Raw genomic sequence first — 18,926 nt, 5'->3', positions numbered from 1 at the left:
ATAGATATTATATTATAAATATAAATATGAATTATGGCAGAGCAGGAGCAAAACTGTCACATCGAGATTACGGCTCAAATGTTCGCGTTCTCGAGGACCTGCTGTGATATCGGATAAGAAAATTTGTCATTTTGTATCGCATCCTTCTTCTGTTTGAACAAAGTGAAAGTGAATATTTTTTAGCAGCGAAAGTCGAAAAATAAAGAGGCAGAGAATAATTAGTGTTATGTGGAAGGAAGAGAGGGTGAACAATAGCACGGAGTATTGAAGCGACAGAGAAAAATCGAAACTGATAAAACTATGATGTATACTTAAGGACCTACAAGAGCGAAAGCTACGCGCAAACGAGAATGGGAAAGTAGAAACAGCTGTCGTCGGCTGTTAGTTTCTCGGGCATTATTCTGATTTTTTTCGCGTTGTTAACATGCTATCATAAGAACAACACAAGGACATTAATTTTAGGCCGCTGATGCAGTGGAACTCCGCTTTACGAACACCAGTTTATCACAGACACTCGCTCATTAAGGAAAGTTTTGTTTGTGCCGGCGACAAAGTCATATATTTTTATCCCATATTAGCCGCATAATACGGACACCAGTTATATACAGACCAGTGCGTGACACGCTCTCAATAATACAAAGTTAACTCTTTAAGGACGCTGGTCATTGGCGCATGGCAGATTTTCATTTTTCACTAGCTACTAGCTATCATTTTTAATTGTACCCTGATCGCAAAAAAATCTTTCTACAGGCCAATGGGAAATTTCACAGACTATTCAAATAAATATTTTGCAGGTTTTGAAGTTGAGAAGAGAACGTTTAGTAAATTTTAGTGCTAGAAATAAAAATGAACTCGATGAGTTTCTGAAGTTTGAAGTGAATTTTAAGTCAAGGCATTAAACATCATTTGGTTGCTTTTAAATTGCAGGCTTTAGTCTTTATTTGCTAAGTAAAACATAAGTCAGTGAAGTTTATTCTTTGGGGTCCTTTGACAAGGGTTGATGAAATGAGATTAGTGCCTCTTGTTGTCTTTGGAAACCGGGAATTTACACGGAAACTTTGGGACGTCTCTCTTTATTTTTCCACCCTATGCATTTTGCCGCACACAAATGGTAGCTTTGGAATGCGTGGAAATAACAACTTAAAATCATTTTAACCATAAAATGAAACAGGATATTCCAAATGCTGCACGTTGCACGCTTGTTTACACATTCAGTGAAAACTTGGCGATGTGACAGTAAAACTCGGGTTTGGAGGCTTCAAACTGCAAACGGTCGTCTGCTTAGTGGAGCTATAACTGAGATTTTTTACTTTCCTTTTGTATATTCAAGCCAGTCAAAAGAGTTCCAGGTTTGAGTTTGGCAAACATGCGGTTTTGTAGCCCATTCGAACGAGAAGCTGTACTCTCACAGTACAAGCTCTCTCACATAGCAATTTTCTTGGGCATTTTTGTCCAAAGGGGAAAGGTGCAATGAGCTGGTTAACTCTATGTGAAGCACCAGCCAATGAGACAAGGTCAGCCCACAACACTGGGATCTTTGCGATAAGTGTATGTGTTCTTTAATGTCCCCGCTAATCGTGTATAAACACTGAAGATGGAGGAGACGGGGCTTACAAACGGTTTATAGTCCTTATTCGAGAAGACTTAAACGGCCATTTGTAGAAGTAATTGCAAAGGTAGCACATTCTCCTCAGTTATTTTAAGACCCCGAGAAGGTGAGCAAATATGGGTGCGCCTGCCAATGGTTTGGCCAAGCTGACAAAACAGTGGATTTGGTTTCTTCTGGGTTGTAGTAAAACGTGTATCCCGAGTCTCCCTCATGCTATGTAAACCGAGGTTATCAAATTAGCCCTGGCACTAATCAATGAAGAAATGCCATCAAATTGACAACGTTAAACCAAGACATAAGTAGAAGTTTAATCAGAAAGAGATTCAGTGCTATCTTTTTGTTTTGGAAACTCAAGTCTACCTTGAACAGTAATGCTATCGTTTTTGCGCATTCTGTTAACAATTCAGTGTTGTTCACGAGAACTGCGACTGGTTTCAAAGATGCCACTTACAATTCACAGCAAGATACTACAATCATAGTCTCTTGTTTATAACATGTGCTATTGCCATCAGCCTTTTGCGTCATGATCGTTTGTTCTTCAATAAATGGATATAAACGTTTGCACTCTTTGGGCCACAGTGACCCATATCACTAGAACCTCTCTAGGTGTAAGGCTATCCTATCCAGTATTCCATCAGGTCGTTCAGATTTGGCCGCAACCTATTTATACTCTTAAGTGGAGAGAGTATCTTACCCGTCAACGAGAGTTCGATGGTTGCTTTTAAGTAGAACTTGTAATCTGAAACCAAGATTGCTGAAACTCACCAGTGATAAGACAGGCCGTGCTGAATCTGGGGGGGGGGGTTTTCTGGTCAGAGCCGTTCAGAGGTTTAATCTATTCAGTCAATCCGATCCCGGAACGAGCATTAGCCAATTTGAAAACAACAACAACAACAACAACAACGACAACCAAATTATAGTGATTTTGTTTTATTAAAAAGTATTATACTTGTAAACTGTAAATAGTGTCGCAAGTACGTGTTATTGTGAGGTACGCATGTTCAAGTAGTTTCAAAATGGGACAGAGCGCAGCGTTAGGCCGATTTGAAATTAGCAGCTTGATTCCTCTCTGAATTGTACGACACGAGATCAAATTACTTATCAGTCGTATCAATACCAAATTTCGAGATTGAGGTCCAGTCCACACTACGCCGGAGAAATTTGAAAACGTATCTTTTTTTTTTCTACGGATAGGTCTATCGTCCGTCACAAAAGCGGAGGTTTTCGAAAACGCTCTTCAAACCGGAGGAATTTGGAAAACGCAGCTTTATTTCTACGGTTAGGCCTTCCGTCCACACTAATCGTGACCGAAAACAGAGCTTTTTCTAAAACGCCCTTTAAACCGGAGGAATTTCAAAAAGCCGGCTTTGAGTTTTAATGTGGAGGAAAACATTTTGAAAACGGAGCCGTTTAGACAACAATGACGTCCTGATAGAATGTGACTAGACCTAATCGTCAATGGTGCACTCAAGCTTTTCTGCCGCCTGTGATTGTTGCGTTTTCAAATTTCTCCTGCTTAGTGTGGACGGAAAACATTTGATGCTATTTCGGAGTGAAAACGCCGTTTTCAAATTTCTCCGGTGTAGCGTGGGTGGAGCGTAAGTGCACTTTTGTCTTGTTGATAGATGTTGTTTATGCTTCTGCACCATGTGTCGTAGTTAGAGAGCTTGCTCGTTTCTTTGTTTTCCTGAAGTTTCACCCATTGTACAACTCAACATTTTCCCAGGAAGATTTTTGTTTCTTTCTCAGTAATTTTGCTGTTGAGCCACGGCGCCTTTTATTTTCCTTTGTCAAGAACGGAAATTAATACTTCCGAAGCTAAAAAATAAAGGAAATTGATTTATTCTGTTGTCAAAATATTTAGTAGTGAGCGGAAATTTCGCTCTCTACCAATCTTACATCGTGATATTGTCGGGTCACCACGCAACATTTTTTTTTAAATTTTAATAACTGTAACTTGAAATTCCCAAATTATTGTGCGATAATGGAGCATCTAGTTATCCATTAGACAGTGTCCCATTTTCACGTGTTATAAAACTTGATTTTCGACTGGAAATACAGGTGTATGTCGTCAATCGGCATTATTATAATTACGCCGTAACATAAAAAAAGTAGTTTGAACGTAACTGAACGCAAATAATCTAAAGACCAAAATACATACCATCGAAAAAACCCTCTTTAAGATGATAGCGATAAACGTGCGACAGCGAACGTTCCGCTCGATCAAGCTTAATGCTGCGGATTGCAACAAGAAAATATAACCTTTGATAGTAAAAGTGGTATTTATTAAGAGCGAAGATGCATAATATTTGTTTCCTTTATTTTATCCATATTTTGCATTTATTTAAATTAACTCTTAGCTACTGCAATTAACATGTTTTAGTGCACCATAAAAACAAAAAATTGGACTATTCACTCATTGTAATCAAGGTGACTTTTTGTTAAAAATTTTCCTTAATTTGCGGATCATTTTATAGTCATGGTTAGTTTCGTAATGTATGTATAATGTTTCCAGAATGGAACAAACCCTACCTCACGGCGCGCGTTCGACCTTTTTTTTTAATGCCCTCGTTTACTTTTAAGCCTTGCACTCTGCGAAGTCCTCATTTGCAAATGAAAATATCAACTTAGGAGTTTTTATTACAATTTACTTTTGGTTCCTCTACTCATAAATAAAACATGAGCTTGGTTTTAGTCAATCTTGGCGAAACAGAAATGTGTTTAAAAATACTTTAAGTGTAAAATAAGACCAGCTTAACTGGACATCTTTCTCTTTGTTATTTTTGTTTTTATTTCCCAGAACTTTGGTTGATCTTTAATATATTGCTTTGTATCATGCAGTGTTCGGATGTGAAATACATCAAAATTCACATAGGGGGTATGCATAATTCATAGGTCGCCTAAATTGACGAAAATTAGTACATTTTTGCGAGGGGGATTTTACTGAGGGCTATACCGATATTGATCACCAGTTTTCGAGCCGCATATGTAGTGGAAGGTAAATTTATTTTGCATGGCAAAACATCGCGTTTGTTCATGCAAGTGGCAACAGCAAACATTCCTGTCGAAATGAACACAAACCGCACTGAAATAAACATGCAATCGACAAGCAGCGATTCACTGGGAATGGTGCATCACAACGGTTTGAGGGTTGAATCGTATTTTCAAGCGTCGGAGAACGAAACGGATACGGACAGTGATTCAGGCGCTTTCACGGCCGCTCATCGCCGCCGAAAATCCAACAACGAAGAAGGCGTTCGGTTATCAACCCCCGAACTGATTCGACATGCCTTCAACATTGCGGTCATAAAGGTAAGGGGAAGGGACTCGCTCTTTCAAAACTGTTTTGCTTGCTTACTCTGATCACTGATCTTGCGAATAATGATGTAATATCGTCGGCGACTAATAACTTTGCTCATTTCTTCCTAGATTCTAATCGAAATAATTTATCGCGGAGACTAAATTACAGTAGTTCGTTTCGCGAGCCCTGATATTTTCTTATTCAGTCACTAAAAAGCGAAGATCTATTTTTGTTGATTTTCAATCGCGCAGCCAAACATTGCACCTGCTAAAACCTGTTCAAAATGACGTACACTTGTAACTTCGTACGCAAAACACGATGGCCCTTTCCCAACTTATTTTGTTATTGGGCTATTGTTTAGAGCGTTTTCTTTATCACCTTTATTTCACTACCTCACCCATACGTATGTCATTATTGTTCGCATCAACTCTTTTATATATTGCTGCAGGAACAAAAACATTTTGGTCAAAGGATTTTTTACCTTATTTTCGCTCTTTTTTCACAAACCTTTACATTTGATTTCTGTAGCCACGTTTTTCTTATATATGGGTTTTAAAAAACCATACTCTTGATTCATATGATTTCTGTGGTCACGTTTTTCTTATGCATATGTTCTTAAAAACAATATTCTTGATTCATATTTAGCGTCAAAGAACAAAATATTTTTTTACTACGTATTTTTGTTCATCTTTTTAATTCATGGGCAAGCTGAACTGATATTTATTACACGAGGTTTTTGCTTATGCCAGATCAGTTGTAACCGACACCATTGTCTGGAAAACTGGCGAATTTTATAGCCTCTATGGAAGGCTCAAGTCGTTTTATATTTTGCCCCCAACTCAGCCAGAACACAGACAGCACGAAACAGTCCGTTTTTCACGACACAAGGCCGCCACTTTCAAATATATCCACGAGATAAGATCCTTCAAATACGGTATTATTTGAAACTAACGAAAGGAACAGGCTCAATTAGCGAGAGAGTCTGTACTCAAAAAGACATAGAGATGGAAAATTTGGCTAAAACGTTTACGTCCCCGAAACAATAGGCACTAACTAAATCATGCGGCGATCCTTGCTTTTGGCAAAATCAATTATGGAATTGTGCACCGGAAATTTTAATAACTAAAAAATATGAATATTTAAAAAAGAACGCGACTGAATAAGGTTATACACAGCATTTCGTTCTGTGCCGTCACTAATTTTATAAACTTGCTGTGTCCGAATTTACGCGAAAAGCAAAACATTTTTATTTGTTTTATTCGAATGCAATTGATTTCAAAATTATGCCCACTGTTACACCTGCGCGGCGAGCAATTGGGGAAAAAGAGAATTATTTAAAAGAAGGCTTTTTGGATACTTTAAAGCTAAACAATTCATTAATTCCGCATGCCGTGTTTAGCATTATTGCTGCGACAAATAACTCGCTACAGAAACCATCTTGCCACAGGCTATGTTTCATTTTATTACATTCAAACTGAGATTAGCATTTACGATCACCGGCTTTACCAGTAACCGTAGCTTCAGATCATTTTAAATTTTTGCACAATTTGCTAAAATACGAGTCACAATGTATGTTTATAAGGATCAAAGTAAGTATGGGAAATATAAATCGTACAATAAACATGTTAAAATACTCTGCAGGTCAAAGCTTGTGAATTTTCCAGTACATGATAATCCCCAGACCTTTGAGCATTTCAAGTAGAATGTGTTTGTTGTGTTAATGTAGGATATTCTGACACAGCCGAAATTAAATATCGTGTTTATCGATGACAGTAAGGCTTAGCCATTTGTTAGTATGATAATCATGTACTTTAGAAAATGCACTAAAATGCTATGGCTTAGGTATGATGAAAACTACCAGAAGAATATCACAAATATAAAATACAGGAAAATATTGGCAGTGAACCAAGTCTTACACAGTTTTTATTTACTCCTACAGTTATACTTGTCGTTATTTATCTCAATTTCAATTTTCAAGTTACTGTATTTCAAATGTGTAATGAAATACTATTACCAGATTATGGTCAGAAGACATATTTTTAAAAACGTTTGAAAACTGTATTTACCCATCGAACATAAAACAAAGAAGGCGAAGGAAGGTTTTTAAGAAACACCTCAGGTTTTCCTTGAGTTGAAGGGGCAGTGAAGCAATCTTATCGAATAACCCTTTTATATTTTATTGATAAGCACAATTTTCAAAGAAACACATATCGCAAGTTTAATGCTGGTTTTAAAGTTCGACTGTAGTCGTTTTTTTTAAATTTTATTAGCGTATTTTTGAAGGTGGCATGAGCTGTCGATGTAGGAAACACGAGAACTGTTTCAGTTTACAGAATTTTCTCACCACTGGAGAAAGTGTCATGTAATGTTTCACGAGGTAGAAAAAAGGCCAATAAGACAAAAATATTTCAAAAAGAAAGAAAGCTTTGGTCGTTTGTCGGATCACTGTTTCCTGTTACGTTGAATTTTTTCACTAAGGAAACTCTGTTTTGGCCTCACCGACCGACAGTTTTGGTTGAAAAAATTATTAACCAAACTTTAAAAGTAAGAGAGAAAATTAACCTCGCATTCTTATGAAATAATCAGGGGACTTTAGATTTGAGAGCGAGAACGACTTTTCAGTTCTAGTTTACAGGCTTCGCATTATCACGTCACGTACCCATTTCATTCCATAAGCTACCCTCTGTACCTGAAACGAACATGAAGAGCGAGGGCTTTGAAGACGTCACTGGTTTGAAATTCGAAAATCGTACTCGCAATCAATGTCGTACTCGAAGTTTAATGCCATTCGGCGAAGAATGTTTTTGGCTTTATCGCGTACGCAGAGGTGTTTTTTAATGAAAGGTATAAACCTGGCGTGTTTTGGAGACTTGATCTGGGAATCTCTGACCCACTTGACTGATGTTGCATTTGTTTATATGTGGGATCACCCACATGGTACATTAGTGTCACAATTCAAGGGCCTATTAAACGAAGCACTTCACTGATAATAAACGTCATTCTGACTACCGTTGCATGACAACCGCCTTCCAAAAATAGGTTTGAGAGAAGACTTTCATGTACATGAAACCTTATTTCTTATTTTTTGCTTGCTCGGATTAACTTGGTTTTACAGGAATAAATATTGCTCTTTTCCATTATTTTAAGAAGCACCGTGATCTTATTGCGTTAATTAAGCATCCAAGTTCTATGTGTTATTTACCCACCTAAAACAGGGAACAAATTATTAACACTCGCAAGGTTGTTTTGTTTTAGAAACTTTTTTAATGGTAGACCGTGGAGAAACATCAAAATTTGTTTCGCGCAACAGAGCTCGAGCAAGATAAAACGTGCCTGATGTTTGCAAAAATAGACGGAAGACGTTATTTGTTTCAGCACTTATTGACACTGTACTCCTATGTCATTTATGGTTGTCACTTTTTTGCCATCAGCAAAACAACATTGTTCAAACTGAGGCTCGATTTCTCAGCTCATCAAGTAATAAAGGGTTTATTAGTTACAATATTCAGACAGAACCTCTCCTCTGAAAGCGAGTTTCAGCTTCATACAGGTAGAAATTGGGGAAGGTGCGATATACAAAAAGCAATTTTGTTATGCTAATTTTTGTCAAACGAAAAGCACTTAAGATATGCAATTCTGATGTGCGAAAAGTAAATATGAAACTGTACGATTTCTTCATTGGCCAAGTGCATGAAAAATGACGTCCGTTAATTTCCGCTTAGAGAATATGTAGGACTTTCTTTCGAAAATTTCATGTCGAGAGTAAATTGCCTTCAACGAAATACACGCGAACTTTTCGGTGTTTAGCTAAGGGGTCAACGACAGCTTCTGAATCAGAATTGTAAAGAGGGAAAGAGAGAGGCAGAGAAACCCACGGAATCAAGATGTCAGGATTGGTAAAGGCTACAGCCAACACACTGAACGGATGCATGGAGGGATGTGCTGCGAGAGAGGAAAATTGGCAAACCCTGGCACATTTTGTACACTTTCGGGTATTTTATTATAAAATAACTGTTTTTCTAACACAGTACCAATGTTTGCGTTTAAAACAAGTAATAACATCTTGTCGATTTTTCATGTTGTCCGCTAAAGACAATCAAATGAGAGACCTTCTTTTCTTGCAATGAAGCATTTTTTTTCAATTCTGCTCAGTCACTGCTAGAAATTGTGATGTTAGAGACGATTTTTTTTTTCTCTAAGAAGTAATTTCAGATTTTTTAAAATCATATTTGCAGTCTACAGTAATTTCACCGGGCAAGATGAAAAATTTATGTGTCGTTTATTATGTCAGCTCACGGTCGTTACTGAAAATCGCCCTCAAAACGTTTTTCTTTCCTCTCCTCGTGAGGTCATGATTTTAATTTACCATGAGAGATTGCCGGACTGGCAGGGAACATAAGAAATTAAGGGTTACATTTCGGAATTGGTTTTAATATATATTGGTTTTGATATAACCTACTTTATCTCACTGAGAATTGTTAGGGCTTATTACAGAAACAAGGCAAATTATTCCTTGAATTAAAATAAAAACCAGTTCAAATGAAAAAGAAATGGGATTTACATACATCAAATAAACATTCTGCGGAAGACAATAGAAAACAAATGCAATCAGTTTGAGTGAAGTATTTCATTTACGGGTAAAATTTGGGTCTGTAAGGATTTATTTTTCACATTACGGGAACTGATGTCCTTGATTGTTTTCTTTCATGAGTAAAGGATAACAGTGTTACATAAATATTTTGTAATCAACCGACTTAAAAATTCAAGTGATAGTGAGAAGTGCTAATAGCTGAAAAATTTCGTGGGTAATTTATGCTCGTGAATGTGTTGCTTCCGCAGCTGTTCTTTAATTATGCGTGACGATTTTACCGCCAAGTTCATAAATATTCGATTGCGAAAGAGAGAAACCAACAGCAATACTGAGGAAAGGTTAACTTTTTAACCTTTCCTCAGTATTGTTGTGGAATTTACAGTCACTGAAATTAGTTGAACTGACTTTTTATACAATGTTCGATTGTAAAACAAAAAACAAAAACAGAAACAACGACAACAACAACAACAACAACTTGAACAACAACAAAAACAGAAAAATTGCCATGAGTCCGGTTGAGTGATAGACTTAACGTTCGAAAGGGGAGGAAGGCGGCTTGTTATCGAATGAATTCTACCTGAAAATTGTTGGCTGCAGATGAGAATTCCACCCAGCTAGTTATCAAAAGCGAATAGAAAACCTACAAATATAGCGATATTATGAATAAGAATAAGTTTAACAGTGGTTGAACGAAGTCTAGACATTTCGCAACAAGGCAATCCTATGGCGGGAGTCCTTGATCAGCGGAAAATAACAGAATCTAATTGTTAATGTAAGCCTGGGCTTGTATGCAGGGCGGGGAGTTCGGAAGGAGAACCTTTGGAGGGTTTCGGGTGTTTAAGTTTCGGGGGTCCTAGAGTGGAAGGGCCCTGCTTTTACGTCAGCAAGTATAGAGTTTAACCTCAGTATTAAGCAAACTGTCGATCCTGTATTTTAATTCACAGGGAAGAATCAACTTGCGATTTACCAACCGGGATCACCATGGAGGCCTTCACAAAGCTGTTCTTAATGGCAAAGAAAGTGACGTGGAACATCTTCTGTCCTCCGGAAAGGGTGAAACCTCTCATTATAGTCACTGTTATTCCATAACGTAACTGACCGTTGATTAACACATACGTAATATATTACCTAAGAGGCGATACGTGTTTCACTGCTCTGCGTGCTTGCGTGCGTTTCTTGATATGGATATACAGCTGTTTCGAGAAAGGTTGTACAAAAGCCGGCGTAAAAGCGTACGCGACAATGTTGTTTTAATGATGCAAAACAAATTAAGAAACAATTACAATAGACGGTTTTCGACGCCATTTTGACGGGTAGGCCAAGCGGTCAGAAATTACAGTGTTTGTATGGGAATCCAATGGCAACGTTAAAAAAACGCAACGTTAAAAACTAAGTAGCAGATTGTATTCACCAAGTCAGAAGCATATAACCTAGCTAGGTGATATGCTTCTGACCAAGTTTGAAGGATGCAGCAATTTTTCTAATTTTCGATTCATTTGTCTGTAATTTGGCTGGGTAGACGCGGTTCGCGGAAAAAAAAAACATTACAGACAAATGTATGTAACGCACACGTTACTTACTGAACAAAATGTACATAACATGATGTGCATGCATTACAACAATCATTTATAGCGCATTGGCAGAAATATTGGCTTATATCAGTACTCAATAATACCAACTGGCATTGTTGCGTACGCTATTTCACATCATTGGCTATAAAACAGCCAATGACAGTTCACGACCATGTAGCTTGCCTTAAAAATAGCGACTATGTCATGCAGTTTTCAAATGTTATAGAGAGGTAGTTATTTCTTGGAAATTTCCTTGTAGACATTGATGCGCATGACGAGTACGGTAAAACTCCACTGCACTGTGCAGTGGGGGCTCAGAAGCTTGATATCGTTCAGTGTCTGCTGCGCTACAGGCCTGACGTGGATGCCCATGACGACAGAGATGACACCGCGCTACACACTGCGGCCAGGACTGGAAACCTCGACATTGTTCTGGTTAGTGCAAGTCAGATTTTAAAAGTCCACTCTAGTGCTAAGAACTGGAGGCAACAGCACGTGCATGGGTGCTATGTTACTGATCTCTGTAATGGGATGATCACCAGCTACCCACCCTCCCCTCTCCTAAAAACTCTGCCAATACCCAGTTATACTATACTCAAGGGTTGAGCTTCAGAAACACTTTGAGAGCATACCCTTCGTGCCCACAAATGCAAGACAAGCGCCACGGCAAGGGTGTGAATCGAGGACTCTGATAGGCTGAAACGAACCTGACACGGTCAGTGCAATTACACTACTCAGGATCCCTCTCTTCAAGTAAAAAGATATAATTATTCCTCTGTTCTTTACTCCAAAAAAGGTTGGCCTGTGACAATAGTCACGTGTTTGTCCTCGAAAATGAAAGCCGTCTGGCTAGAATCCTATTCAATTAGCTTGTTATAATGTCATGCAGTTTCATTTATTAAATGTTTTGTAACTTAGTATGGCCTCCTGCCATTTTAGGCCTTGTTGCGTGACGGTCATGCCAACCCAAATGCTGTCGGAAACTCAGGATGCACTCCACTGCACATTGCAGCTCATCTGGATCACGCCAACAGCGTCGCTATTTGTAAACTACTGGTATCAATACATCTGTTTTGTGTTCATTAATTTAACCTTAAGCTTTCAATTCAGTGTTATATTGATGGCTTTTTTTGGTGAATTTGATACAAGGTCCCGTATGAGAAAACTAACTTTCTATAGAATTATGAGTACTTTTACTGTCTATGTGTGTGTACGTCTTTTTAATGATCTTCATCTTCTTTTATAGTTAATAATATAAGCTGTGTTCCACTTTATTAAATATATCCTTCTAAGCAGTGTTAATTATCATCCTCCTCCAAAAGTATTTTGAGGCTTATGTTACTTAAGTAATTTATCTTTGTAGTTATTCAGCAATTTCAGCTTCTCCTTTCTCTGCTGTACAGTTACAACACAATGCCAAGATTCTAGCACGTGATCATAAGAACATGACGCCTATTGCCCATGCTGCCTTGCACGGCTGTTATGACATCATGGTCTGCTTGTTCCATTATTGTGAGTAATATTATGCGTCGTACTTACGGTATTAGTAACGCTGTTGGACCTCTCTGTGTAATCTTGTCTCTGGCCCTAGGATGTTGCTAAGAAAATAAAATAATTTAAGAATGTGCTCATTACACTAGCCAATATTTAACTGCGGCTAAAGTGGGCTGCTCTAGTGCGATCATGACATTTTGATAGTTTATGCTGAGCAGAGGTAAAATCATTTGTTAACATATGGCTTGAATTCGGCAGGAAAGGGTCAAGGACGAGTTAAACTACTTTGTTGAAACTTGCTTTCATGACCTTTTTACAAAACACCTGGCAAGAAGTTGTTCCGCCGTAGAACAAACAAGAAAGTACTAGAAAGTACTTGAACGTTGGTACAATTCAATGACGTAAAAAATGTAAAATTTAAATCTTATTTATAGTGGTCGTGCACTTAGCCATACGAGCACTAAGCTTAGCTAGTTTACAGGCATGCCACTGAAACAAAGGAAACAAATATTTCAAATAAACATAACATAGTTAAACATCCCAACTGGCAGGAGGCAGACCAGTTGGCTATTTACAAAGCGGGACCGAGGATTGAACTCGGGACTACCGAGAAACAAATCCCGCCAGTGGCAGGGTGAAGGCCTTGAACCCGGGACGTCTGGATTACAATACCAGCGCCCTGAACCACTCGGCCACGCTGCGTCCTGACAAAGTATGCCTCCAGACAAAGTAAAACAACCTGTTAAGAAATAGTGTGAAATCATTAAACATTTTAGATTATAACCTTAATTGCAGCAAAAGGCCAAGGAATTCCCCGTGATGACATCCTTCATCACGTTGATAACACTGACAGCACACTGCTTCATCTGGCGGTAGAAAGTGGAGTGGCCAAGGTACTAAACGTCATTCTTAGACGATTGTCTAACTCGACAAAACTTATATAAGCGAAAAATACGTCTGTCAGTTGACTGTTTAACTTATATTTCGTAAACTGTGAGAGCTTTAACCAAACCATTAAGACCATCGTTTGTCAATTGATGGTAAATACTACCCTCATATGTTGGCTGGACGACCATTTCAAAGCCTATTAAGAACTTCTTTTGACTTTAGACGGTTTCTGTCCACTGGACGCACCCTCGACACTTAAGCCTATTTAGACAGCCTTGTATGTGCCTTAGTTTTAATAAATTTACATGGTGTATAGCCGTTCTTTTAATGGTTAACGTTCGTTTCTTAACAGGTTGTTGAACTTTGTCTGGACGAGGGAGCGGCACCGAACTCAGTAAAGGTTAGATGTCCAAACACAGAACTGTTAAAAAGAAATTGCCTAAAAAATCATCTGAGACCTTATTCCCTTACATTAGGAAGCTTGTAAGAATAACAGACTGACGCAGGGCACACCTTCCAACAATCCAGAACTTTTTTTTTGTAAATGGCAATTTTCGTTCAGTTGTGACAACCAGGTACAACGTGGAGCCAAAACCAGTTGTAAATTGAGTTCGCGAGTTTTCCCGGGCTTGCCACTGGTTTCAAGATTTCGCTGCGGCCCTTGATTTGTTCATTGTGGTGTTTGGGTGTATTGTGATCGGATGGATGGAGGGTAAATGTGGATTGCTTTGGTTGCGAGCTTTAAAAAAATCATTTTTAGTTGTGGGGTTTTAATTTATATGAAAATTCACTTTCGAAGCGGCTCTATAGATTCCAGCATAATTTTATTCATGCAAATCGACTCCGTGTTCATTGCAGTCATCTGACGGTAGCACACCTGTTCACCTGGCTTCCTCATACGGGTACATGGACATCCTGGATATTTTGATGAAGGCTGTTGCGTTCATCTTGGACCCGCCTCCAGATCAAGATGGAATGCTGCCTATTCACAAGTAAGACACTTACCAGTTGCATCTAGTTCTCATCTTTCATTGCAGTTCAAGTAAAAAACCCCAGCCCTCTGCATATTGTGTTTTTCCTTTTAAAAATTCACAATTCACAATATAATTACTGGACTTCAGCAGTTTCTTTGGAACGTAATTTACTGATGTCGCTGTCCTATGCCCTTGCTCCACAGGGCCGCGCAATCAAACCATGCAGAAGTGATCTCATACCTTCTCAGACAGGTAAAGGTATTTAAAGTTTGTGTGGTAATGTTCCTTGAGATCCTAAATATCATTTTGAGAATTTTGGTTTACTGGGTTTCAGCTAAAGAAGGCTGAATTCCAGCCCATGCCATGATTTTCATGCTGTGTTTTTTGGCAGGCAACGTCTCTAGCAATGTCTTTCTGCTCGAGAATATAAATGGGATTCGACAAACTGTAAGACTGAGGTAAACACCGGGAGGAGTAACCGGTAATCGGGGGCGCAGTCCCCGGAGTTAACTCTCAGATCGATGGGCCACAGATTTTAAATTTTAACTGGTTTGTGGCTTTTAGGATGTGGATCAAATTAACACCACGGACTACGAGGGTCGAACGCCACTGATGCTCGCTGCACAGTGCAACTGTTATGACACCGCCAAAGTCCTCCTTGAGAACCGAGCTAATGTGGATGTCCGAGACTCTGAGAATAAAACCGTTTTGCACTACGCTATCGGAAGTTCTGATATTGTCAAGGAAATCTTAAAGGTAAGTGTTTACCATTGTTAGAAAACAGTCCTAAGAAAATACGCGCGCCGATTGGTTAAAAATCGTGTTTCTAACAAATCTTCTAGCATTCTATCACGAATGCCGTTCTCTTATTGGCTACGCTACTCGCTATCTATTCTGTGATAGATAGTGAGTAGCGCAGCAGTGTGCCGTTGTTAACAAAATGACGGCCGCTTCTTGCCGTTTCGAAGTGTCTGTGAAGAGGATTTAGATAAAGTTTTGAACGACTAGTAGATTTCTACCAAAACAATTAGATTATTTGCTCTCGACTTCTATGCATGATAGTTGACTCGGGCTGCGCCCTCGTCAACTATCACGCGATAGAAATCTCGAGCTCACAATCTAATTGTGAAACATGGCACATGTTTTCCATTTCTCAATTACATATAAACTAGTTCACGATACAAAGGCGTGTTACTAAAACAAAAGAAACGTCACATTGCAGAGTGGAGGGTGCTGACATTATCATAGAGTTTGATGATGTTTCCTGATTAGCAGTAAAGCGACAAGTGCCTCACAGAGTGCTGTTACAGCGGTCCGTTACCAGTTGCCATTTTTAATCGTCCCATGCTGTTTATTCTCAGGACGTGAAAGCTAATTCTCTTATTCGTGCAAAGGATCGTCTTGGCAACACTCCACTCCATTATGCAGCTTGCAAGGGTTGCGTGAAGGTACGTCAGTGATTTTTGTTTGTCTTCAGGGGTGACAGCTTTAGAAGCTGCACAAATGATGGTTAACATTTGTGAATAACTGAAAAGGGAGGAGGACGACGTCGCTGAATTATTCAGCAGTAGCGAGGGTCCTTTATCCTGCTTACTGTGCATTGATTAGAAAATGGATTTCTCAGAATTTGTGGACATATCAGTACTTTTTCAAGTGCATGAGTACTAAAATCAGTCTCACAAAAGTAAAATCTATTTGTTTTGAATTCAGGATGCATCAATTATACTAATGAAATATCGAGCAGGAGCAACCATTACAAATGGTCAAGGAGAGACGCCGTTACATATTGCCGCCAGGTACATTACTATACTACTCATACTAGCCAGGTTCCCTGCTACACTACTAATAACAACCAGGTACCTTACTATACTACTCATACCAGCAATGTACCTTACTATGCTATTCATACTAGCCCGGTACCTTACTATACTACTCATACCAGCCAGGTATCTTAATATACTACTCATAGCAGCCAGGTACTTTACTATACTACTCATAACAGCCAGGTACCTTACCATACTACTCATTACAGCCAGGTACCTGACTATACTACTCATAACAGCCAGGTACCTTACCATACTACTCATAACAGCTAGGTACCTTGCTATACTACTCATAGCAGCCAGGTACCTTACTATACTACTCATAGCAGCCATGTACATGGTAGTCAAAAGCTAACATTGTAAGCCGATAATGGTTTGACACTGACTATTTTTTTTGTGAACGAAACTTCAAAAAATAGTCAGTGTCAAACAGTTATCTTACCACCTTACAGAATATCCGTTAAATAATATTTGAGCATATTTTCAAAGTCAAAAGGAGGCTATTGTGTTTATTATCCTTCAAATATTTTTCGCAACACGCGCAGTTTTGAGATTTGGGAAGTATTCTCGGATATTCCCCAGTTTTAGCTGGGGAATATTCGGTCACATGACGCGTTTAGACCAATCGCGCGCGAGCGAAAATATTTGATGGATTATAATTTACGTAACGCAATTAAAGTATTTTCCCTATTCGTGGTCATATTTTTGGACTATGTTATTAAAGTTGCTATAGTTGAAAATTATAATTTTAAGGTCAGAAATTTTCCGACATTTTTTCCTATTTGGATGCTAAATAAACCTGTTAAACTGGTTTGTTGTAACAGATACGGATGTGTATCCGTTGCTATGAAACTGATGGACGGGCGTGGAAAGAGAACAGTGAATGGTAATGACGTGTTCGAAAGAACACCACTTCATCTCGCCGCACAACAAGGACATGACGAATTGGTGGAGTTCTTCTTAAAGAAGGGAGGGAAAATTGACAGGTGAGACCGATCAAACCGATAACTTGACACAGTTACAATACAATTCTGTACGAGCTTTGATTAGTTCAGTTTCGGCTTAACCGAAACCGATGAATAACAGGAATAAAGACGTAACTACACTGGGTAAGTCTGTATCTGACGTAAAATATTTGCAAATAACATTGAGAGCATGAACTATGACATATAACAACGCTGTCTGTTGTTTGTCCCTGTGTTTATCACTTTTGTATTTTTATAATTTACTTCAAATGATCTTTACTACTTTTCTTTCAGCGGTCTCGGTTAACGGAAAAGTGGGCTATTGTTACTTTCAGGTCAAATGTCTGACTACAAATAATAAGTTGTGACGTTGAAATTTGCAAACTATAATCCGTTTTAGTAAAACTGAGGATTGAGTCGAAAATAAATATGAAAAAGGCTAATTTCCTCCTGGGGGATAATCACGATTGAGATGACACCCTTGTTCTCTGTTCGCAAAGATGCCTTATATTCCGCTGTTCCCAGACGAAATGAACCAAAATGTTTTCCTGCCTTCTGGAATCCATCGGATATTCCTTCTTATAGGAAGGCCAGTAAAATAACTAACTTATATCCTTCTTGTCTAGTGACGCACACGGCCAAACTCCCCTACACTATGCTGCACTTCAAGGATCTAAAAGATCAGCTGAGCTCATTTTGGCGAGTAAGCCAGAGAGTCTTAATGTAACTGACAAAAATCAGGTATGTGGAATCTTACTACCAAGAGTGACTTAGCTATGTATATGTAATATATCAGACACGAAACACCGTGTTTGACTATGTTCTTAAACAACGAGAGGAGAGTTAAAACTACGACGCCCAGCGGAGCACAACTCGACCTAATAAATATACACCGAACGTAGCGAAAGCCTTGGCCTTAACGGGTGGATTAGTTTTAGCCTTTTTTACAAATTTATGTCAGCCGTTGAATAGAAATAAAAAAAATAAAAAAAAATAATAATAAGTAAAGAAAAGTAAAAAAAGTTTGATACCAAGTCCAGACTATTTAACGGTTCTGCGGGGCTATGTAAGGTCTAATTAACAGTCAGATTATGAGCTTGTGCACGCGCGCTCATCAGTTTTCTCAACATTTTCTAGAAGTCACGAAACCACGAGTATCCTTCTTAATGTTCTTTCCTAACGTCGCAAAAGCGAGGAAACGTTGCTATTTTGGCGACCTCCAGCCACTGTACACTAATGGTAAACGAGTAGCTCAGTTTGCGGCATTTGCCTAAGTATACCAGTAGAATTCTACTGATTATACGTATAATGTTGTAAAATCATGTTTCTCACAGAATACGGCATTACACATGGCAGCCAAGGGCGGTCATGCTGAAATTCTGAAGTACCTGCTTTCCAAATCAGAACAACTTGTTTCAGTAAACGAGAGAAACCAGAATATCTTGGATATTGCCATCGAAGCAAGGCAGGAAGCCGTTGCCATGGGGATCGTAGAACATAGAAGGTGAGCTTCCTTGCTGTAACTCTTCCGAACGTGAACTAGAAATCAATCAATCAATCAATCAATCGATCGATCAATCATTTTTTATTGCTTAATGTACACTTGACAGTTGGACTGGCCAGCGGATAGCTAGTGCTAGTCTAGGCGGACCAATCTATCAATAGTTACAAATGTTTTTTTTAGTAATAAACAGAAAAATAGAAAGTCAG

The 18,926-nt window shown here is 38.7% G+C and overlaps 1 protein-coding gene across 4 annotated transcripts in view; it reads left to right on the top strand.

The window, feature by feature from the left end:
* Positions 1–18,926, top strand: part of LOC110049667 (transient receptor potential cation channel subfamily A member 1-like) — a 30,268-nt gene that overhangs the window by 1,118 nt on the left and 10,224 nt on the right. For 2 of the 4 annotated variants that reach the window (XM_089297871.1, XM_089297873.1), the window contains exons 2-15: positions 10,446–10,554; positions 11,332–11,507; positions 12,012–12,128; positions 12,476–12,584; positions 13,362–13,459; positions 13,807–13,854; positions 14,313–14,446; positions 14,632–14,680; positions 14,993–15,184; positions 15,790–15,876; positions 16,139–16,224; positions 17,076–17,237; positions 17,843–17,957; positions 18,551–18,720. In XM_089297871.1, coding sequence (XP_089153997.1) covers positions 10,446–10,554; positions 11,332–11,507; positions 12,012–12,128; positions 12,476–12,584; positions 13,362–13,459; positions 13,807–13,854; positions 14,313–14,446; positions 14,632–14,680; positions 14,993–15,184; positions 15,790–15,876; positions 16,139–16,224; positions 17,076–17,237; positions 17,843–17,957; positions 18,551–18,720 — 1,652 coding nt within the window. Of the gene's footprint in view, positions 1–4,495; positions 4,922–8,172; positions 8,903–10,445; positions 10,555–11,331; positions 11,508–12,011; positions 12,129–12,475; positions 12,585–13,361; positions 13,460–13,806; positions 13,855–14,312; positions 14,447–14,631; positions 14,681–14,992; positions 15,185–15,789; positions 15,877–16,138; positions 16,225–17,075; positions 17,238–17,842; positions 17,958–18,550; positions 18,721–18,926 lie in introns of those variants that run through there. The other 2 variants (XM_089297870.1, XM_089297872.1) reach the window with 2 other exon arrangements.

The sequence above is a fragment of the Orbicella faveolata genome, unplaced genomic scaffold, assembly GCF_042242905.1.
Source record: "Orbicella faveolata isolate gen_17 unplaced genomic scaffold, um_ofav_v1 contig_3, whole genome shotgun sequence".
NCBI lineage: Eukaryota > Metazoa > Cnidaria > Anthozoa > Scleractinia > Merulinidae > Orbicella > Orbicella faveolata.
This window is presented reverse-complemented; position numbering and strand designations above follow the sequence as displayed.